At 46.9% G+C, this 19,334-nt stretch overlaps 6 protein-coding genes across 14 annotated transcripts in view; 2 read left to right on the top strand and 4 right to left on the bottom strand.

The window, feature by feature from the left end:
- Positions 1-15: 15 nt before the first annotated feature.
- Positions 16-1,798, top strand: LOC126322695 (GDP-fucose transporter 1-like). 2 transcript variants are annotated; one of them, XM_049994533.1, is made up of 5 exons: positions 16-242; positions 315-482; positions 565-1,171; positions 1,259-1,315; positions 1,374-1,798. In XM_049994533.1, the coding sequence occupies exons 1-5, from the start codon at positions 214-216 to the stop codon at positions 1,476-1,478; spliced, it is 966 nt and encodes a 321-aa protein (XP_049850490.1). In that variant the 5' UTR covers positions 16-213; the 3' UTR covers positions 1,479-1,798. The 2 variants fall into 2 exon arrangements, with proteins under 2 accessions (XP_049850490.1, XP_049850489.1); XM_049994532.1 differs by having other exon boundaries at positions 55-242; positions 1,259-1,447.
- Positions 1,799-1,814: 16 nt separating this feature from the next.
- Positions 1,815-3,291, bottom strand: LOC126322678 (ubiquitin-like modifier-activating enzyme 5). Its single transcript, XM_049994511.1, has 4 exons — positions 3,143-3,291; positions 2,885-3,067; positions 2,125-2,828; positions 1,815-2,043 (listed from the first exon to the last, which is right to left on the bottom strand). Exons 1-4 carry the CDS (start codon positions 3,289-3,291, stop codon positions 1,850-1,852), a joined length of 1,230 nt encoding a protein of 409 aa, XP_049850468.1. The 3' UTR covers positions 1,815-1,849.
- Positions 3,292-4,439: 1,148 nt separating this feature from the next.
- LOC126322693 (peroxisomal membrane protein PEX14-like) lies at positions 4,440-6,167 on the bottom strand. The gene is made up of 2 exons (XM_049994529.1): positions 5,648-6,167; positions 4,440-5,558 (listed from the first exon to the last, which is right to left on the bottom strand). Exons 1-2 carry the CDS (start codon positions 6,081-6,083, stop codon positions 4,666-4,668), a joined length of 1,329 nt encoding a protein of 442 aa, XP_049850486.1. The 5' UTR covers positions 6,084-6,167; the 3' UTR covers positions 4,440-4,665.
- Positions 6,168-6,346: 179 nt separating this feature from the next.
- Positions 6,347-19,334, top strand: part of LOC126322729 (uncharacterized) — a 35,283-nt gene continuing 22,295 nt past the window's right edge. The window contains exons 1-5 of the mRNA XM_049994570.1: positions 6,347-6,551; positions 6,655-6,741; positions 6,815-7,223; positions 7,327-8,653; positions 9,444-9,680. Coding sequence (XP_049850527.1) covers positions 6,447-6,551; positions 6,655-6,741; positions 6,815-7,223; positions 7,327-8,653; positions 9,444-9,680 — 2,165 coding nt within the window. The 5' untranslated portion in view covers positions 6,347-6,446. The remainder of the gene's footprint in view (positions 6,552-6,654; positions 6,742-6,814; positions 7,224-7,326; positions 8,654-9,443; positions 9,681-19,334) is intronic.
- LOC126322694 (uncharacterized) lies at positions 11,314-13,223 on the bottom strand. Its single transcript, XM_049994531.1, has 4 exons — positions 13,149-13,223; positions 12,934-13,086; positions 12,775-12,855; positions 11,314-12,631 (listed from the first exon to the last, which is right to left on the bottom strand). The coding sequence occupies exons 1-4, from the start codon at positions 13,168-13,170 to the stop codon at positions 11,859-11,861; spliced, it is 1,029 nt and encodes a 342-aa protein (XP_049850488.1). The 5' UTR covers positions 13,171-13,223; the 3' UTR covers positions 11,314-11,858.
- On the bottom strand, positions 13,341-19,136 carry LOC126322689 (uncharacterized). Of its 8 annotated transcripts, none has more exons than XR_007559132.1 (7): positions 19,010-19,083; positions 16,963-18,623; positions 16,369-16,676; positions 15,800-16,019; positions 13,825-15,713; positions 13,580-13,726; positions 13,341-13,422 (listed from the first exon to the last, which is right to left on the bottom strand). XR_007559132.1 is itself a non-coding variant. In XM_049994526.1 (5 exons), exons 1-5 carry the CDS (start codon positions 19,043-19,045, stop codon positions 15,809-15,811), a joined length of 2,130 nt encoding a protein of 709 aa, XP_049850483.1. In that variant the 5' UTR covers positions 19,046-19,134; the 3' UTR covers positions 15,800-15,808. The 8 variants fall into 8 exon arrangements, 1 of the variants encoding a protein (XP_049850483.1); XR_007559136.1 differs by having other exon boundaries at positions 13,580-13,917; positions 14,010-15,713; XR_007559133.1 differs by having other exon boundaries at positions 13,580-14,616; positions 14,692-15,713.

Genomic DNA, 19,334 nt, shown 5'->3' with positions numbered 1-19,334 from the left:
CGAACCCCCATACCTGGCCTACTCACTCTCCGCTCGCCCACACCAACCCACAAACCAAAAATATCACAATGCATCGCTCGTGCCTTCACCACCGCCCTCAACCTGTCAACATTTTCTCACCTGGCAAAACTTTATCTTCACAAAAACGTAAAAGTCCTGTCACTGAACACTTCATCTCCTTCCACTCTACATCCCCCTCACACCCACACCACCATGAAAGACCAAAACACTGCCTACGAGCGGTACGCACGCCCCCTGGCGAGCCAAAAAACACCCACAATAAACTCAACTTCTGCATCTCACCTCCAACGCAGCATTAAAATCGCACAGGTTATCGGCTACTACTTCGCCGTATCTCTTTCGATGATCTACTTTAACAAATTGGCACTAATGAAATCATTCCCCTGCCCCATCACCCTCACCTTCTTCCAATTCGTCGCTTCTCTCCTCCTGTGCTTCCTTGGGAACATCGCTGGAAATCAGTACGCCCGGCCAACCCCCAAAAACTCAAACCTCTGTCCCCCCTCTAATTCGAAAACCCTAACCCCCCAACGTGCCCTCAAGCCTCCCCGCCCTAAGCTTTCTTCCTCCGGTGCACTTAGAGATCAAAACGTTAAAAAAAGTCGCCCCGTTGACCGTCAGCTACGTCGCCACCATCGTTTTTAACAACATGTGCTTACAATATGCTAAACTCCCATTCTACTTAATAGCACGCTCCCTCACCATCTTTTGGACCGTCCTGTTCGAAAAGCTCATCCTTAATAAAAACACCACCAAAAAACGGTTGATCGCTGTCTTCCTCCTCTTCTGCGGATTCATCCTCGGATCGCTGGGAGAAATCGATTTTTCTCTGTCTGGATTCGTTCACGGCATGCTCTCGTCCATGTTCCTCGCCCTCTACGGTATATACGTCAAAAAAACGCTGGCCTATGTCGACAATGACCAGTGGAAACTGCTCATCTACAACACCTCCATCGCCATCGCTTTCACTTTCCCACTGATCTTCATATACGAGTCAAACTACCTCAAACCTGCCGTCCTAAATGCAACTCAACAAGCGTGGGGTGTCCTGGCCATGTCGTGCATCCTCGGATGGCTCATCAACATCGCCGTCTTCATGCAAATCAAGTACACCAGCGCCCTCACAAATTCGGTTTGCGGGACCGCGAAAGTACGTCGTTAGACACCCCCTGTCTGCGGAACAACCTCTCCCACACTCCAACCCCCTGCTAACCCCAACATACTGCCAACTGCACAGGCCGGCATTCAAATCCTCCTGGGTGCCATCTGTTTCGGAGAAACCACAAGTCTACTCGTACGCAAAACCCCTACACATTTTCAAAACCATAACCCCAATTCTAACCCACACGCAGAACTTTGTCGGCATAGTCATCATACTCGGGAGCAGCTTCTGGTACGGAGTGGTAACGTCCGAGGAAAACGCTAAGCAAAAAAAGTTGAACCAAGCCGACGTGTAAAATTTTGGCCTGCGTGCTCTCTGTACAACGCACGCATTGAAAAACACCTCGCTCCACGCTCTCCTCGAAACGCCTGTCAAGCACAATTACACGTGTCAAACCACGACTCGGCGCCGAAAAAAAAAATCAATCAATCTAACACAATTTCAACGCGCGTTCTTTCATCCTCACCTCCTACATAATAGGCCAAAACTCCCACAACTCGCCCATCCATGGATACCAGGGACTGCTCCTCTCCCCACTCCCACCCAAAACACTGTCCCTCAATATCGACAACCACCGCGACATAAAGCAATAAACACGATCCAGAACCAAAAAAACACAATATCACCTTCATTCTTTCTCGTAGACACCCTGTATTAACGGCTATGCTATAATTCCTTAAGCTGTCGCCGGAGTGATTCAATTCTGTACCAGTCTGGACAAGCGTCCTCACTCGTCCCCTTCTGTTGAAACGCGTCCTCTTGTCGATCCTGAGCGCTGAACCTGGGGTGAAGAAAATTCAGCCCTGCTGGGAGGCGTTCAGCTTCCTCGACATCGCAAGAGGATCCCTCTACGGTAATTCCTATTGTTTGGACGGTTAGTGTATGAGACAAAATCAACCGCCTATTCGGAAATTTCGAACAAATCTAGAGGATGCGCGTACCATAGCTGTTTTCTTGATGGTGCACAGTGTCAGAACCTGTCAATTTGTTTTTTGCACAAAAATCAAACTGTTCGGCAAGTCTCGGATTCCTTTCGGTCTGCTCTCTGCACATAAGCTGCCTTTTTGTGCACCATGAATTTCTGCACTCGCTGTTCGGATGAATCATATGAGAAGGAAAAAAGTCCAACAGAGCCTGATACCCCAGGTAAAAACCAACCTTTCCAAATCGCAAAAGATATTTTAAACTGTTCTGAACTAACAACGAACTGATAACGCCCATCGTCGTCGGTAAAGATGCAGCGCACACTCCTTCTCTCTTGAGTGTAGACTCGTCTATTCCAGAAGCAACTATCAACGGCGGGACACATTCGAAGCAAGCCGTCAAGCCTGGAATTATTAGTTGAATGTGTCCGCCCATTGCGTCTTCTGAAACACCAGATTCATACCACGGGACGTCCGTCTCCAAGCAAGCTTGGTTGATACTACTCCTGGCTTGGTAATTATCGACACATCCGAGAACAAGATCCACCTTCTGACCGCATAGACCTCCAGTAGACAATATCTGACAAAAGCGACGGAAATAGGCAAGCTCGGTCACATCCATGTCATGAGGTTCGTATATAACATCCGGATTGATCTTTGCCAAAATGCGAGCTGCTGCTGCTGTTTTGAGCTGTCCCACATGCTCAGGGCAAAAAAAAAGTCTAAGACTTTGTGTTAGACGAAATATTGTCGCCATTTTTTACTCAAAAAAAATTACCTATTCATGTTCGCCAACTCGATTTTATCATAGTCGAGCATGATGAGTTTCCCAATGCCACACCTAGCCATCATTTCGCAAGCAGTGCTTCCTATGCCCCCAATTCCAACGACGACAACAGTGCGTCGACGAATTTCCTCGTAATTTTTGACAATTCCCATCTTCTTCAAAGCCATCAGACGGCTTGTGTAATTCACGACAAAGGTTAGGCAATGAACCAAAGGAAGCGGAGGAAATATCAGGAAAGATAATCTGTACCTATATGGGTTAGAATCAACGACGACATCGCTCATCACTTCGAGTCTCTCTCGAGTAGGCTTTCCTATTTGAAGACTGTCGAGTTCACTCTCTAATTTCATAACCCGACGCTTCAGAGCCTCAAGCTCACTGCTTCGAGGGGAATGCATGGATAAAAAAAATGATGACCTTGCAGCGCAAATTCGCCCTGTGCTGCTTTTTTTACATGTAAGATCGACAAACACAAAAAAAACACGTACCAAAGAACGGCCTGAAAATTGCGCGCTATGCAGATTTACGCCCGCCATGAGGTTGCATAAACATGAAAAGTAACACATATATGTGGAGTTCAAAGAATGGCGGAATGCCCCTCAACGACCTTTTGAACGGACGCAATTTGTACGAAAATTTTCGGAATTTTTGGACGACGCTGGAAATCCAAGCATAGAGGATGTCTGAACACATAGAGCGCAGAAGGCTGAGTCAACGCGTGCCGAGGTGTGTTCCTTTTTTGGTCTGCAATGACGCAGAGTGCGAAAATGCTTGCTCTTTATAATATACTAGATTTATCCAGAATCCGCAAGACGGGGTAAGTTTACAGACTACGTCAAATATAGGGAACAGCAAAGTTTACGACAAAGGCTTATTTGGTAAACCGCACGACAATACAGCCATATCATGTAGACGAAAGATCCCAATCGGTCTATATGACTTGATCGTTTTGTACATTAAACCTAAACGAAGCGTGCATCATAGCTCGCAAAAACAGCATGCTATTGCCATGTTCGCGAGACCTCTCAAAGGGTTCTCGATGATGACACAAATTGCCAATGACGTTTTCTGTGAAAATGTGCAACCAACACAAATGTACATAGGCGTTACAAATTCGATCAAAAAAGGACAAGAATAAGCTTCTGAATACTCAAAGGCTGCTCCTAAATCCTCAGTTTCGTAGTCGGTCGGCGATGACACATTGTGCTCGTGAAAAGTGTACGAGCGCATGTTATCCAACTAAGAGATCTGTGCGTTGGGAATTTTGACGCGAGAGACAAAGTGAGGACTACCAGATAGGCATTCTTGAGTTTCTGTCAGTGAAGCGTAGCCAATTGAACACGTGCATTTTTTGGTGATGAGAACAATGAGATAAATCGATAGTCAGGATATGCACGTACGTAGCGTTCAAAAAAGATCTGTTGTTTTTTTACTACAAATCAGGTATAATGGCGTTTTTAGAAATTTTACCGAATTTCGGTATACTTTGCACAGAGGCGTTTACGATTATAGCCGCATTTGTAGAGGGTTCTGAATCGGCTCATGTTTGACACGCCTTAACTAGATAGAGCGCAGGTTCGTCGCGTGTGCTACGTCTCATGTAGATGAAAAAGTATGTTGAGAAGTCATCTTTTTCAAAGGAGAGCAGTAAATTTTAGGTCATTTGATACCAAAGAGTGAAAATTATATTCTCAATGCACAAAAATGAGATTGCGTCAAGAGCAGCAGTCACGTTCATAAGAAAAATAACACTGATGTTTTGGGGGTGATGTTTAGGATTCACAATTTTCAGAAGATGGTGGCGGGTCTGAATGGCCTGCTGCAGCTTGCAGTGTTAGTGAGGGGCTAGAAGATGAGTCAGTTTGTTCTCGTTGCCATGGAGGAATTCCAATTTTTTTGAAATTATCAGGCGAACGAAGTGATTCGGGAATGCATTTATCGTTTTGGTTATTATCGTTGACAGAGGCAAGGGTGGACGTTTGACAGGCATTAGAAGAGATTGAAGGAGATTCCGTGGGCGATAGTTCTGGGTGTATTGCTTTAGAGGTGGTAAGAGGTTGGAGACGAGCAGGTGCTTTGAGTTGTCCGGACTGTGAAAGTAATTTGATGGTATTTTTTAGACTTTGTAATTCGTTTTTAACTTCTGCCCAATATTCATTTTGTAGTTTGAAATTAGATGGGTGTGTCGATAGCTGACTGTTTGTAGGAATAGTCGGCAATAGATGCCTTAGAGTTGAAATGCTCTTTTTTAATTCTGAAAGTTTATAATCTCCTTCTTCTTGTTGTAGGACGAGAAGTTTTTGAGAATCTTCATACTCTTTTTTTTGAATTTTTAAGCACTTTTTGACCAAATTTAGTGCTTCTAGAAATTCACCTACTTGAGATGATACAAGTCGCTCGGTAGCTCTGACTTGAGCTTCCAGAGCGGTTATTCGTTGAGCTAAAGTCGATTTCTCAGGCCAATAAAACCGGGCCATGAATTTTTTAATCAGATATGAGACGACAGAATGAATGCTCATACACACAAAGACGATGAGGCCAATTGCACGTAGCGATAAAAATCCTTGGTTGGTCGCTGGGGTATAAGGAACATAATGAGGCACGGAAGGGTTGGATGGAGGCCTGGATTGAGACCCGTATTCGGAATTCCTGTTGGCAGCCGATTCTAAGTGAAAAAACGTTTGAAATTAGTTCAGCAAAAACCAACAACGTAGCCGTTTTGTTTTAACGTGTCTGATATCATTACACACACACCTCGCGAGCTTCTCGTACTGTTGCTGAAGCCTGCTCTCGTCAGGGCGATTTCTAGCTCCGCTTCGGTCAGGCCTTTTTTCTGAAGAAGAAACGAAATTTTTTGGTCCAGGGGACTCGACTTTATACGGGGATTTTTGAGAAATGCTACAGCCGCATCGATCATGTTTTCTCTAAGTGGCTGTTGTGGAGCGGATTGTACGCTATTCAATTTGGTATTTGTAGAGTGATTGTCGCGGTTGCTGTAGTTGGCAGACGGTTTTAAGCTAGAATCGCTTCCAGACGAATCTGTCAAAAAGCGATCTGATCCTTCTTGGAAAGTTGGCTTGGCCGCTTCGTGCGTCGGTCTTTGCTGTGCACGTATTGTATCGTCGTCGGCTGACGCTGGCCCGTCATTGCGAACGCCATTCCTTCCTTCTTCAGAAGACTGGCGCTCCATGAGGCTGATTTCTGCAAACGTAACTCAATATGCTAGCTAGCTGTCTAAAAAAAATAGCACGTTGCTTAATCTACCACGGCTGTTGTGTATATGTATACGCCGAGCGACTTTGATGCGTAAAAATATATGCAAACAAAAAATTTTTTTGACATAGTTTTGCCCGCTCTTCGTGCTCGCACTATTTGCCACAGGTGTTACTTTCAAAGAAAAAAACCCACAACAATAACAGTGATCAAATTCGTTCCGAGTCCGTTATTTAGTTCATACTTACTGTACATATTTTTTTTTCACTCGAGTTTTAACATTCTCGTTCTGCTCCCAGCCTCTATCAAGAAGCCATATCGCTATTATTTTCCGCTGTAAATGGCATTTAGAGAGATTTTAGATAACTGCGGCGACGAATCCCGGGCTTCTAATCCCGTTCTGCGCGTGGTCGATAGGTTCACAGAAGACAAAACACAATTTTATGTACGTTCTTTTTTTGTTCTGTCGACGCCACGAGCTTGGCTCGACCCCTTTTCTCTGAAGGACGCGGCCTGCGCGACTCACGCGTTACCACCTCGACCACTAGGAGAAATGGAACGAGGAGAAATATCCATCGACACAAGAAAATTTTTCTAGATATAGAGAGCAACATCCACCATCCATAACACCACACGTACGTCCGAGCGATGGGTTACACGTTGCGCGTGTGTCTGTCCAGCCTTCTAGGGAGCTGACCACGGGGACAGAACGACTTTCTTTTACCAGAAGAATTCAGCCAATTTCAAGAAGAACAGCTAGCTAGAGAATTCCAACAGAATTTGAATTTTGGACTCAAAGTGGGGGAGCAACAGCCCCCACCCGGAGGGAGTCATCAGTTTGGTATGATGCCTTGTCCTCCTCATCATTTTTTGGAGTTTGCGAGGTCTGCGCCGCCACCATTTTTCGCCCATCCACAAACCGCACAATTTAACTGCCACGTAAAAAGCAAACCGCCCCTTCATCATGATGTGACGAAGTCCGACGCGTCCCCGCTGGCTGCGAGCTTGGAAGGGTTTTCACGTGAATGCGACTCGGTTTTATCCCGGCCAGGTGAGCTCCAGGAATTTGAGCAGGTTTACAGAGTGTCTGAAAATTTGGCTCGACGCGAAGCGAGTGGTACGTGTAAAACACGTTCGGCCTTTCACAAGTTCGGAGGTGCTTTTGCCGAAGTGCGAATAGCTCACGTGAGAGATTCTGTTGACATGCATTTCATTCTTAGAATGGGCAGCGGAATTTGAAGGGGTGATGCGCTCTGAGCCGCGTGGGGGCTTTTTGCGCCACGACGGCGACGTTTGGGCGGACCACTTTCAGGAACACGTACGAACTAAAAAACTGGAGGACGAATGGGGAAAGCGCGATGACCTCCAGTCGATTGCTTCTAAGTTTTCTGACATTGAGGATTCAAAGCTTGCTCAGAGCGAATTTTTCAGAATGATGAAATCGATTGGTGACGGAAAGACGATTATTCAAGACGGAAAGTTCGAGAACATTGAAAAAACTTCGAACGAGGATGTGAATCAGTTCGAGAGGTGCATTGAAGAAGAGGCGAGAGAGTTTGAAGAATATTTGTCAAAGAACCCGCATTTGAACAACTGGTTGACAGAATTTGAAACGGACATGACACATGATTTTACAGCAAATGGGTTGCGCGGTTCAACGACGGGTTCGTGCAGTGACACAGAAGAGTATGTGTTTTGCCAAAACAATCACTTCTTGGGCATGGAAGACTCGTTCAAGAGAGGTATGGAGTTGTTCGAGTCTGGTGATTTGGCAAATGCCGTGCTCGCATTTGAGGCGGCGGCACAGCAAAGCCCGAACGATTCCTTGGCGTGGCAAATGCTAGGAACGGTTCAGGCAGATAACGATCAAGACGAGTTTGCAAGTCGCGCTTTGTCGCAGGCCGTGAAAGTAGATCCGAACAACCGCGACGCGTTGCTTATGTTGGCCGTCTCCTACACCAACGAGTACCAGAAACAGCGCACCATCGAGTGTCTGCAGCGGTGGCTCGCTTTCCATCCGGAGTACAGCGGAATGGTGAATGTTTCCGCCCCGTTGATTCACTCTTTTGAAGAAAACCACCGAGTTGTGACGAACGAATTCTTACGCGCTGCTCGACTCCGTCCGGACAATCCCGACCCCGACGTACAAATCGCGCTGGGCCTTTTGTACAATCTTACGTTTCAGTACGAGTTGGCTATCGACTGTTTCAAGACCGTGGCGGCCATGCGCCCGATGGATTGCTCGATTTGGAACAAGCTGGGTGCTACACAGGCGAATTCGAATTGCAACCTGGAGGCCCTTGACTCGTATGCGCGCGCGCTGGAAATCAGGCCCAATTACGCTCGCGCGTTGTGTAATCTTGGAATTAGCTATTTGGCCCTCAAGGAATACGGAGAAGCCGCCAAGGCCTTTTTAGCCGCCATTTCTATCAACCCGAATAGCGAGCACCGATGGGATAACCTCTCTAGCGTGTTCACAATTATGGGGAGGCTGGATCTTAGCAAGAAGTGTGCGAGCAGAGACATCACGTTGTTTCGAGATGAATTTCACTTTTAATTTTTGTATCTCTCAACGTCGCGCGCTCAAGTGTCTCAATCTACGGTGAAGAGAGGGGAGCGTGTGCCGTTCGGCTGAGGAAGAGGAGAGGGCAAAGGCTCTTGGCCATGTGATTCTAACATTATATATAGGCTTTTGCTTTTCCCTTTTTTTTTTTTTTTTTTTTTTTGCCTGAGACAGACTCTCAAAAGATGCGAACAAGAGCGCGGGTGTTTACCAAGATTCGACGAACATGCGATTACCTGATTCTAGCTTGTTCAAGTAGGCGTGCGCCCAGCTTCTTTCTGACCCGGATTGCTCTTTGATTATGTCTGTTAGCGCTTCACGGACGTCGGCCGGCAGTTTGGTATTTCCACACACGAAAACGATTGCGTTGCATGTGTCTATCATGTTCCATATCGTTGCCCCGTCTTTTCGCATGCATGCTTGCACGTACACCTTTGCGCTTTGTTCGAGTGCATACTCTTCTCGGCTGCCGCCTTTTTTGATTTTCAACGCTCTTTTGTCGCGGCTGAACGCGACGTTCAGCTCGGAGAGCGCCTGACGTTCGAGAAACTCTGTCCACTCCTTGCGGTACAGGAAGTCCTTTTTTTCGTGTCGGCATCCGAAGTACAACACGCACCGTCCGAGGGCGGTCGTTGGATCGTTTGATCGTCGAATCAGTTGGTCCCTTTCTTGGAGAAATGCCCTGAAAGCGGAGCAGCCCGTTCCGGTGCCGACCATGATGACCGGCACGGAGAGCTGAGTGGGCATCAAAACAGTCCCGGGCTTGATTTGCAGCGGGACGCGCAGGTCGGTGCGAGGATCTAGACCGGCCAGCCAGGTCGAACAGACGCCTTTTCTTATTCGCATGATGGACGTTCGGTATTTTACGACGCCCACGACTATATCGAGCGAGTACTCGTTATGCAGGAAGCTGGAGCATATGGAGAAAGGACGGGGCTTCAGGCGCGGAAAGAGGTCGAAAATGTATTCCAGCGGGGGTTTTGCGGAGGCGAAGTCCTCCAGGATGTCCAGGTACGTCCTTTTTGGCTCCGTCACGTATTCGTAGAGCTCTTCTTGTCCTTCTAGGGTGGAGAAATGGACCAGGCGCTCTTTTTGGTCCTCGTCAAGGGCAAAGCGCGACAGCAATTCAAAAAAGTATCTGCGCGGTTTGCCGAGGATGTCGAAAAAACCAATCGCGAGATCGAGCAGCGTGGTTGGAAGAACCACGTCGACGATTGCAGGAGCGTTTGAATCGTTACAAATTTCAAGAATTTCCGTATGAGGGTCAAAATTCAACAGGCGCAAAAATTTGCGCGCTTCGTGCTCCGGATTTTGAGGCGTGATATAGACAACGTCACCAGGCTTCCAGGTCAGTGACGAAACAGCGAAGGAAATGTGTCTCACGTCTTGCGTCCATTCCGAGTGGGTTAGGCGCACATTATCGCGGACCGTGCATCGACACGCGCGAGCGACGTCTCTTCCTGACCCAAAGCTCGCTCTTTCTACTACCTTCGGGTCGAAGTCGGCGACGCCGGTCAATATTCTGTAGCGCGGGCCAGAAGCGCCAGACTCGGCGGCGCCTTTTTCGGGTTGGGAAATATGGTACACTTCGAACAGCTTGGAAACGAGCCGCTCAGTCCACGGAATAAATGCACCCAGATACCCGTATCTGTGTTGGTCGTCTCCGTCCCCTCTTGGAACCAGTGCCGTGGCACCGAGCATCAGCAGGCGCCTGTGCAAGAGCTTACTGGGAAAGTTGAAGCGAGAGTAGGAGCTGTCGCCAAAGCCAAACACCGCGAAGGCGAGAGACGAAAGCGAATTCGAAGGCAAGTCTGAACGAAGCAAAAAGAGCCATGTTTTCTCGATGTATGGAAAGTACGAGTCGTAATGTTAGCGGGGACATCTTGTCCGTTTTGCTCTGTTGCGACAACGGGCGAGATTCGACCCCGAGTTCAAGGACTCCCCAACGACGCGCGCCGAGGGCGGAATCAAAAATGCCAATTATCGAAAATTGAAAATTGTACCGAACAGCAAATTGTGCGCGAAACTACAGACTTAAATTGCGCGCGCCCTCTGCCACCTCCGGAACTACCCGCTCCCTCGATAAACCGCAGAACACAAACACACGTGGCATATACCTTAATCGAGTCCGGAAACTCCCCCCTCCCGGTCGTAGAACACAATATTATGACGACTCTTTCATCTATCAACTTTTGCTGTGGCGAGGAGTCAGAGAGGAATTGCGCGAGCAAGGGAATCGGCGCGTGCTCGGGGGAGACATGAAGCGCATACAATAGAGTATTCGTCGGCTGAAGCCAGTCTAGTCGGAAACTTGTTTTTTTGAAGCAGGCGCGCGAAATCCTCGGCCGCCTCCTGGGACGTCCCTGTTTGAGTCGCGTAGAGAACGAGAACGTTCGGAGCGCTGCCGCGGCCAGCGGGGCGACTCATGGTGCCATCGAAGGAAAGTCGTGCGTGATAACGAAACCAAAAAACGATAGAGCGGTAAACACGCGACTGTGGCGAGTTTGACGCGCTTTCGACCTTTGACAGTCGTGGCGCAAATGTCTTTTTTTTTTTTTTGTGGTAACATCCCAGTCTCAGTTGTATGAACCTATCGGGGCACAAAAGGAACGAGTTTCCCACAAAGTCGACGCATACGTGCGGCAACGGTTCGCGTCAAAAAGGATTTTATTTCTGAATGTGCAGACGGGCTATCAGAACGAAGAAATTGTGCTATACGATCGACAAGCTTTTTCTAGATTTTGTTCTAGCTTTTTTTTTTTCGTGCTCTATTTTTCGAAGTGGAAACGCGGCTCTGAGCCGCGTTGTCGAACTGGTTGCCGTCGACTTCATAGGGCCGATCACTCTCGTTTCATGTGTATCCGGCCTGCTGAATGCCAAACGAGCGCATAATGAAAATCGATGCCGCTTTGAATCAAGTTGAAGCTTTAGAAGACGCTTTTTTTTGTAAACTCACGCCGCGACCAGACGTGGGTAAGGGAGACATGCACGGTAAAGGTGATCACTCCAGATGGAACAAATACGCGATCAAATAGAGCTATCTCTTCTTTTACAAAGTGTCGCTTTGGTTTCCGCGACAGTAAAGAGGTTTCATTCAGTAGAGAGAGAGAGAGAGAGAGAGAAAAGCGGATTTCGGCCAAACAAGACAAGATCTGTCGTGACGAAGACCGAGGCAGATGGCGCCTCCAGTTACGAGGTTTCTAGCGTTAGTGAATCTATTTGAGATTTCTCGTAAAACAGGATTTCTTCAAAGACGCCTGTTTTCCCGATGCGTTGATTGACGCTATCGTAGACATCAAGGAAAGAAAAATTAGGCGTCACAGTCGTGGCCGAACGAACGCCCAGCTCGTCGAACATGATCCAGCCTTCTTTGGACCGAACATAGCTGACGTAATCCCCAGAGAAATGTGGGCTATAGTGGGCGATGACAGCATATAGTGTGTACAGTGTTTCTGACGGCGGTATGCGGATTTCGTGAGAATATGCAAGTTGATGCGAAATACTGACATCATCTCGGACGTTTCCTTTACTTTTGCATCGCCTTAGATTCAGGATCATAACCTTGGGCAAACAGTCGAATTTCGGAGACACTTTGGTCTCCTGAAGGCTGTGACACTGCTCGCAAAAAATTCTGCGTGTATAATGCGTCCTCAAAAAGCGATTCAAACTATGCTTGACAGAAGTGTGCGGTTTTATGTCGATAGGTAAATGCAGGAAGACATCATTTATGTCTTTCGGCGTTTCGCAGGTGCAGCAGAGTGTCTCGTAGATGATCTCCCCTCTAAACGTGCTTTCGATGATCGTAAAGGGACTGTCGGGTGCCGAATCCTCGTCCGTAGACGAGCATGGAGAGAAGGAAGTTGGAAACACTCTGTTCGTAATATGCATCATAAAAGAAATGTAACTCAGCAAAAAAGCCAAGAATTGAGATGCCGTGTTCCCAGCTTGGGAATAGAGCAGATCTGCGGAAAATTACGTAAGAACATATTTGTTTTAAAAAAATAGGGCCTAGAAGGTTGAACGAAAATGCGCCCCTAGCAAAGCTCGCTTTTCTAATAACTGAAAAAAGCGCAACAACCAATGAAGCCAAATATACGCCGCATACATAAAAGAGACTGTGTGTAGGGAAAACCAAGATGCACGGTAATCTTGCACGCATAGCCACGTCTCTGGACAAATGTAGTTTCTTGGGACCAGCGTGTGTACCCCGAATCAGCTGGGAGCGCGTCTGAGAGGTTCTGCCCTTAAATGCCCTAAAACGTACCATTTTTTTTTTTCAATAACCGAACAATTTGTGTCGGTTTACCTGTACTAACTCGCTTTTTCTGCAGAGCGTCGTTGAATAACCCGAACAACGCAAGCAATAAACATTCTACTTGGCTATATTTCAATTCGGTGCAATGCTCTGACGCCGTGACTTTAAACAAACAAAGCGTTAACAATTAATTTCACTACAAAAGTTAAACGTTCATCACGTGCCATTCGATTCGGGCTTGCTCATCTCGCTTTTGCAGCACTGATCCAAGATGTAGGCGTCTATATACGCTTGATTGCTGTTTTTGCTATCTCTTTTGAAGTTGTATGCTTGAAAATGTGTATTTCTAAGTCTAGTTTCAGCCGCCTTCAAGAATTGATCATTTTCTCTCAACTGCGATATTTTCTTTCGCCAGGTCCCCCACGAAATGATTGCTGTCCTTAAGGGTGCGTAGCAATAGAGTATCTGCAATATACTGTTGCAATATGAGGCAGCAGACTAGGCATAGAGACTTCGATCAGTATCAGCACAAAACGACATCCATTTAGAACGTTTGCAGCCAGCCAACTTCAAGCGTTTTATCATCAAACCAAATTCTTGATACCAAAAAAGTGTATCATCTGCAATCGCTCCGAAATTCGAAGTCTTAACGTACATCGTCTTCAAGCTCATAAAAGCATTCACGTTCAGGTTCTTTGCTAGGGGACTGGCTAGGTTTGTTCATTATCGAGCCCATCTAGAATGGGGTCTTCGAAAGGCAGTGTCTGCTCTTGACAATAGGGACGTTTCAAGAGGAATAATCCTAACGAACCGATGGAGAAAAATAAAAACCGATTATGATTTGTACAATTTTTGAGTATAATCGTCTATTTGCTTTTTAATTTACCGGTTCTCACATACTTCGGCTTCCCAGACCCGCTTTTTTTCTCCAACTAGTGCCTTTCCAGCTGGTCCTTGTTATCTCCATCCCCCTAAAAATACCAGTATTTTTGTCTGTTTTTTTGAAACGAACAATATGCACCTGCTATGTCAACACGCGATATTATGTATGTATCTTCTGTCGCTCATATCCCTTTCATCTATACCTTTCAATACCTCTTTCTCTAGCCGGTACACGGGCCCCTCCACCTTTCTCTCGAAAATCGCTAGTTGACGTGGTCTCTGCTTCTTTCCTTCGAGGCTTCGTGGCAAAAAGGACACTTCTCGAATGTCGCCGCGAAGCGCTCTCTCTATCGGCCTAGTTTTTTCTATCTCATCTTAACTGCATGTGCACAGCCATATCAGTTTTGACCTCGTGTCACCAGTGAACTTCGAGAGACAGGCAAAGGTGTGCACAGCACTTTATGAAAGACCCATTTGAAAGCAGTACAGTTAAGTTTTCCTGGCCATTCAATTTCTGCCAAGTGCAACATTCTCTGTTCTAATTCGTTCATCGACTTGTTGCTAGCTCGCGGTCTTCTTGTTATATGGTAGGACAGCCATACAGAGGTGTTCGCATTTTCGGCGGTCTCTCATAAAGGCTTCTTCGAAAAGGTCGTACTCAATCCGGGACAATAAACGCTCGGCAAATCAAGGAAATATCAAAAACTCTTTGTAATTGGCAGACACTGCGCGACGGATTTACAAAAACTCGCGCCCGCGTTGATGTGACAAGAAAGGCTCGGTAGGGAAAATACCCTCACCTAGTATTCTCTAAAGAAACATGAAAAGCCGGTTAGTGGGTTCAAATTGATAACATACATGAAAACCGGCAGGCTGCAATCGTACTGGCGCAAAAAGTAGAGAGACGTTAGAAAAAAAGTGTTTTTGCGAAGCGCCTGTAACAAGAAAATTCTGAACGCACAATACATGCCGAATAAGAATAACTCCTATGTTATGCGTATGAATACGACTTTTAGCTGGGCAAGAAAACAATTAAGGATCCCTTCGTACAGATATGTGCAGGCTTGCAAAAAATGAAGGCAACGCGAATCAAAACTGAAAACCTTGCGGACAAATGCCATTCTGTGTGCGATGACACATCTACTTGGTATGGGTACATTTCAGCGGCCCTCTGTGCACCACGTGTGTGCGGGTAACGTCGCACAAGTCAAAACCCCGTGAAAAGAGGGAATACTCCATCATCCATGGCAAAGTTCAATAGATAAAAGTGTAAAAAAAAGATGTTAAGAACAAGTTTGGCAATTAGATCGGAAGCATATCTTCTGGTGCTCTGGCATACGCACTGCTTTTTAATCTGCTAGGTTTTTTTACGCCAGGAGATCTCGCACATAGAGCTGCACCAGGTCAAATCCACTGTCCAACTGTTTGTGTTCATTCGAAGAGACGCTTGGAGATAGAGTCAGAATTTTGTGCTGCAGTATACAGCCTGAAGAATTGAGAAGAAAAAAAAGGCGAGTTCCAGAAAACAGTCGGCTTAGCAAAGAGCGAATGCACCAAACCCTTGCGAGACATGTGTTAAATAAACGATATCGTTCGAATCAAAATTTTAATGGTTTTTGTTAAAATATTTTTTGGACCATGACTTGTCATAATCTGACCGCATTCTGATGTAGGACTTCACCTTTTTGAATGGCATGTTGGCAAGTATGGACCCATTAACAATGTCAGGAATCTGCTCTGGGCCGACTAGATGGAGTCTGGCGATGGTTCTGAGAATTTCAAACCCGCCAGGTTCGCTGACGCCAAATCGTTCGATGCACTGTTGATATTCTGAAACGTCTCTCATCAGACAAATACCGCCAATACCATATTCGATGGTGAATTTTTTGATGTGTTTCAATAAAACTCTTGAAAAGTCATATATCAGAAACCAACTGATTCAAATCTATCTTTTGTGCACGGAGTGTTTTCGATTTGTCCGTTACGTTCGTACCTCAGAATTCTAGAACTGAAAGATGTCAAGTAAGCCGTCTCATTTCTTTTGTCCAGACTGTCGCCAGAGCACTTCTTTTGGTTCTTTATGAATTCACATACGCTCAAGCATGCTTTGGATGGGTATTCGGTATTGACGCTTTTGAGCTTGTTCAAGCTGGGATAGTAGTCTGATTTTTTTTGCTCTTTTGCGAGTATTTTTTGGATGATAGTGATTTGTACTGTTTCAAAAGAAAAAGTTAATAGGAGATGGTGCGTCTCGTGGTATAAAGGCTATGCAGCGAGGTTTCGGTCCGGCGGTCGGCGAACATGTGGCACAAGACAAAAAAAATGGTACCAAATGTCACACGACTGCCGAGATGAGTGTCGCACGGTGGCGCGTTGATGTGACCGGATTGCCCGACAACAGTTCACAGAGGCGAAAGACGGCAATAAGCTGACAGAGGAAGCTTGTGGTAGTATATAACGGCTAGTGCGCCCCCTTTGCATACGCCTACAGGACCGCTTGACCGAGAGAGAAATTGCTTGGTGTTTTGGGCGGCGTCAGATAGAACAGTTGAATAAACGTACAGTCTAAAACCTTGTATAGTCCAATTTCTATCTGCTCTTCCAAAGCGTGCATCAACGTGGCATTTATGGTGGTTTCAGAGTGTTGCTCCAAAGGGTTGTGTTCAATGTCTGGCCGCATGTTTTCGAAGTATTGCTTTTGCAGAAGGATGACGTTAGCGCTGATGTTTTGAACGAGACTGAAGAAGCTGACAATTTCCGAGGCGTTGGCGTTCGAAGTGAGCCTTCTGGTGGCAGCGCGAATAGATTGAAGGAACATTTCGTAAAAATCGTTCGTGATAATGGATTTGATTTGAAGCACGTTTTGTGTTCTGTGAGAAGAAGCGAGTTAGCGAACGGAGGGACCAGGTAATTTCGGGAGAGAAGGCGACCCGTGTATGGCCGGTGTACGGTTCAAGACAGCAGCGTCCCGCTATTTTGGAGACAAAAGTTCCGTCTCTTGAGGAACGGACTGGTTATCCAGCGGCCGCGGGGCGATGTACAAACTGCCAAAAACGTGGTGTTGTCCGTCCCGGACTAGCTGAGGTGATGAGGACAAAGCGCTTTTGAGGTTGGAAGCTGGTGACCGTCGGCTCTTTGCTCGAAATGGATACGTACACGTGTTTCGGAAAGGACAAAAGAGTGCACCGCGTGATGGCTTCGCCGGATCTTTCTAAGTTCTGAGTGGCCAGATCCAGATTCCAAATGATAGACGTGTTTGTGACCGTTTTGTTGTCTGCTGCCCTTTTCTGTCTGAAGAAGGCATGCAGCGCGTCGATCTCGACGGCGATGTAATCGTTTCTGAACGTTGAAAAGATGGTATCGATGAACGTTGTCAAAAAGGAGACTGGTAAGCTGGTAGGTGGATGGGCAAGCCCTTGGACCAGGCCGAAGCTGGCCGAGTAAGCGAAGCTCAGAAGCTGCAAATAGAGCTCGTAATCCTGGCGATGTCGGTACAACAAAGCGGACACGAGCGAAAAAATTCGCTGCTCGAAAACTCTTTGGACAAGCTGCTGCAAGACGAGTCCGGGGACTGGAAACACCTGTAGAATAACGCTGTACTCACTGCGGATGGAGATGAGAACGTCCGAGTAGAAGCGGTGAATACGCAAAAAATGAGTGTGGTTTTTGAAGTAGTTGGAATGCATATATCGAATGGAATAAGAAACAGGATCCGAATAAAGAGTTGAAGACGAAAAATCGAAAAGGGAAGAATCCGCTTCGGGTGGATTGGCTTCTGCCTGCTTCAATTCGCGTTCTTGTTTTGGTTCGCGTTCTTGTTTTATTTTGCCGGTCTCTTTTTGTAGCTCCGTTGTCGGCAAATAATTTTTGTCTTCTTTTTGGACGGACACTGAATTATTGACTGATGGTCCACTACCTTGCGTCAGTTGATTGTTCGACGTTTTAGTGCTGATGTTGGTCCCTTTCGGTTCGTCGTTGTTCACCGAGTCAATCGCGATGCTATTTTCTTCTTCCTGCAAAGCTTCGTCTTCAACATCTTCTTCAAAAAATATTGTCAACTGATTGATGTAGCATTTGACGCACTCTTCGCCCTCGCCTAGCGCGAACAAGACTTGCGCGCATGCCTGCATCACTTGATAGTCGTCGGTCTTGGCAGCGCTTGCAAACATGTCCAACTGCTTCGCCTCCAACGATTCCGCAATCCTCTTAATGTTCCGCTTCGCCACGGCCGTGTTGGGAACGTCCAGTTCCTGCGCCAACACCAACAGGTCCTTGATCACATAGGCCATCTCTACGTCGCTCAGAGACTGAAACAGTTCGTCCGTTGGTTCGTTCTCTTGGTTCAACTTAACTATGTACTTCAAATACTTCACAATTTCCACCGCGCGCGTGCGCATTTGTTCCAGTCGCTCTAAGTCCCCTCCGATTTGCTGAATGCTCTCGGAAACCTTGTTGAACGTGCCATAGAATGTCTTAAAGTCGTGAGACGCGCGTCCCAACCTATTGTTCAAATCCCCCAGCTTCACCTTGAACGCCTTTTCTAGAGTCGTGCATTCGTGCGACAACGCCAACATCCGGTTTTCCAACTGACTTCGAAGAGTCAGCAGCTGCGTCAAGTTCGTCGCGAACGCCTTTTCGTACAGCGACGTGTCGAACACCTTCTCCGTCTGCAGAGATTTCTGTATAGTCGCAGTCGGCTTTGGATACGAGGATTTCACGTCTATCGATTGCGAGGGCGGCGATAACCGGTTCTGTGCCGCGTCTATCTTACTGGTCAAATTCTCCACAAAGTCTTCGGCGGACACGAACACGCCCTCCTAGGCACACACACAAAGAACCAACGTCAGACACCAGGTTCGCCGAATGGACATAGACCACAAATCACCGCACCAAATGCCATCCTGTCACAAAAAACGGTCGCCGACATGACGCTCTGATCAAAAAGTGTGTTCCCCTCGCCACCCTAACCTCGTGGCCTCGATTCGTCAACTCTGTCGCGCCTCCCCTATCGCCCCGCTCAACGGCCCTTTGCCCCCCACTCACCGCCTCCCGCGTGCTCGAGCCACGTATACTGTACACATCACCTGCACACCGCACGCACACACGCCCGCACGATCCACAGACCGCATCGACCGAACAAAAACACCGTTCTCTTTCACCGCATTCACTCTGCACAGTTTGGCATCCACAAATTGCAACGAACTTTAAGTTGATCGAAGCTCAAATTGGGTTTCTCCATCGAGACCGAATCGGGCGAGCCTGAACTTCGACGCCAGGCTGAACCGTTCAAACCTAAATAGGTGGCATGTACACGACAAAACAAGAACGAGCGATATCGCTAAAAAAAAAAAAAAAAAAGAAGAAAAAAGAAAAAGAGATGGAACTCAACAGCTAAAAACGTTCGATTTTCTCGACCAGCTCTGCCTCTGCACAAGAAAATACAGCCTGTCTCGCACCGAAGCGGCTCGATTTCACGAATTCAAATCGCCGCTGTCGGCGTAGACTCCGTCCTATGGAAACGCCACTAT

Source organism: Schistocerca gregaria, unplaced genomic scaffold (genome assembly GCF_023897955.1).
Source record: "Schistocerca gregaria isolate iqSchGreg1 unplaced genomic scaffold, iqSchGreg1.2 ptg000831l, whole genome shotgun sequence".
NCBI classification, from domain to species: Eukaryota; Metazoa; Arthropoda; class Insecta; order Orthoptera; family Acrididae; genus Schistocerca; species Schistocerca gregaria.
This window is presented reverse-complemented; position numbering and strand designations above follow the sequence as displayed.

Excerpts from the sequence above, each read along its gene's own strand:
- LOC126322695 (XM_049994532.1), top strand. The coding sequence starts at position 214 with ATGAAAGACCAAAACACTGCCTACGAGCG. Across the intron at positions 243-314 it reads CAAAACACTGCCTACGAGCG|CATTAAAATCGCACAGGTTA; the intron begins GTACGCACGCCC and ends CCTCCAACGCAG. Across the intron at positions 483-564 it reads GGGAACATCGCTGGAAATCA|CCTCCCCGCCCTAAGCTTTC; the intron begins GTACGCCCGGCC and ends CGTGCCCTCAAG.
- LOC126322678 (XM_049994511.1), bottom strand. The coding sequence starts at position 3,291 with ATGCATTCCCCTCGAAGCAGTGAGCTTGAGGCTCTGAAGCGTCGGGTT. Across the intron at positions 3,068-3,142 it reads GTTGATTCTAACCCATATAG|CCGTCTGATGGCTTTGAAGA; the intron begins GTACAGATTATC and ends GAATTACACAAG. Across the intron at positions 2,044-2,124 it reads CCATCAAGAAAACAGCTATG|GAATTACCGTAGAGGGATCC; the intron begins GTACGCGCATCC and ends TCCAAACAATAG.
- LOC126322693 (XM_049994529.1), bottom strand. The coding sequence starts at position 6,083 with ATGGAGCGCCAGTCTTCTGAAGAAGGAAGGAATGGCGTTCGCAATGAC. Across the intron at positions 5,559-5,647 it reads CAGTACGAGAAGCTCGCGAG|AATCGGCTGCCAACAGGAAT; the intron begins GTGTGTGTGTAA and ends TTTTTCACTTAG.
- LOC126322694 (XM_049994531.1), bottom strand. The coding sequence starts at position 13,170 with ATGAGCAAGCCCGAATCGAATG. Across the intron at positions 13,087-13,148 it reads GAGCAAGCCCGAATCGAATG|TCACGGCGTCAGAGCATTGC; the intron begins GCACGTGATGAA and ends GTTTGTTTAAAG. Across the intron at positions 12,856-12,933 it reads GTTATTGAAAAAAAAAAATG|AAACTACATTTGTCCAGAGA; the intron begins GTACGTTTTAGG and ends GCTGGTCCCAAG.
- LOC126322689 (XM_049994526.1), bottom strand. The coding sequence starts at position 19,045 with ATGGAGAAACCCAATTTGAGCTTCGATCAACTTAAA. Across the intron at positions 18,624-19,009 it reads TGAGCTTCGATCAACTTAAA|GAGGGCGTGTTCGTGTCCGC; the intron begins GTTCGTTGCAAT and ends GTGTGTGCCTAG. Across the intron at positions 16,677-16,962 it reads TTGTCCTTTCCGAAACACGT|AACACAAAACGTGCTTCAAA; the intron begins GTACGTATCCAT and ends TTCTTCTCACAG.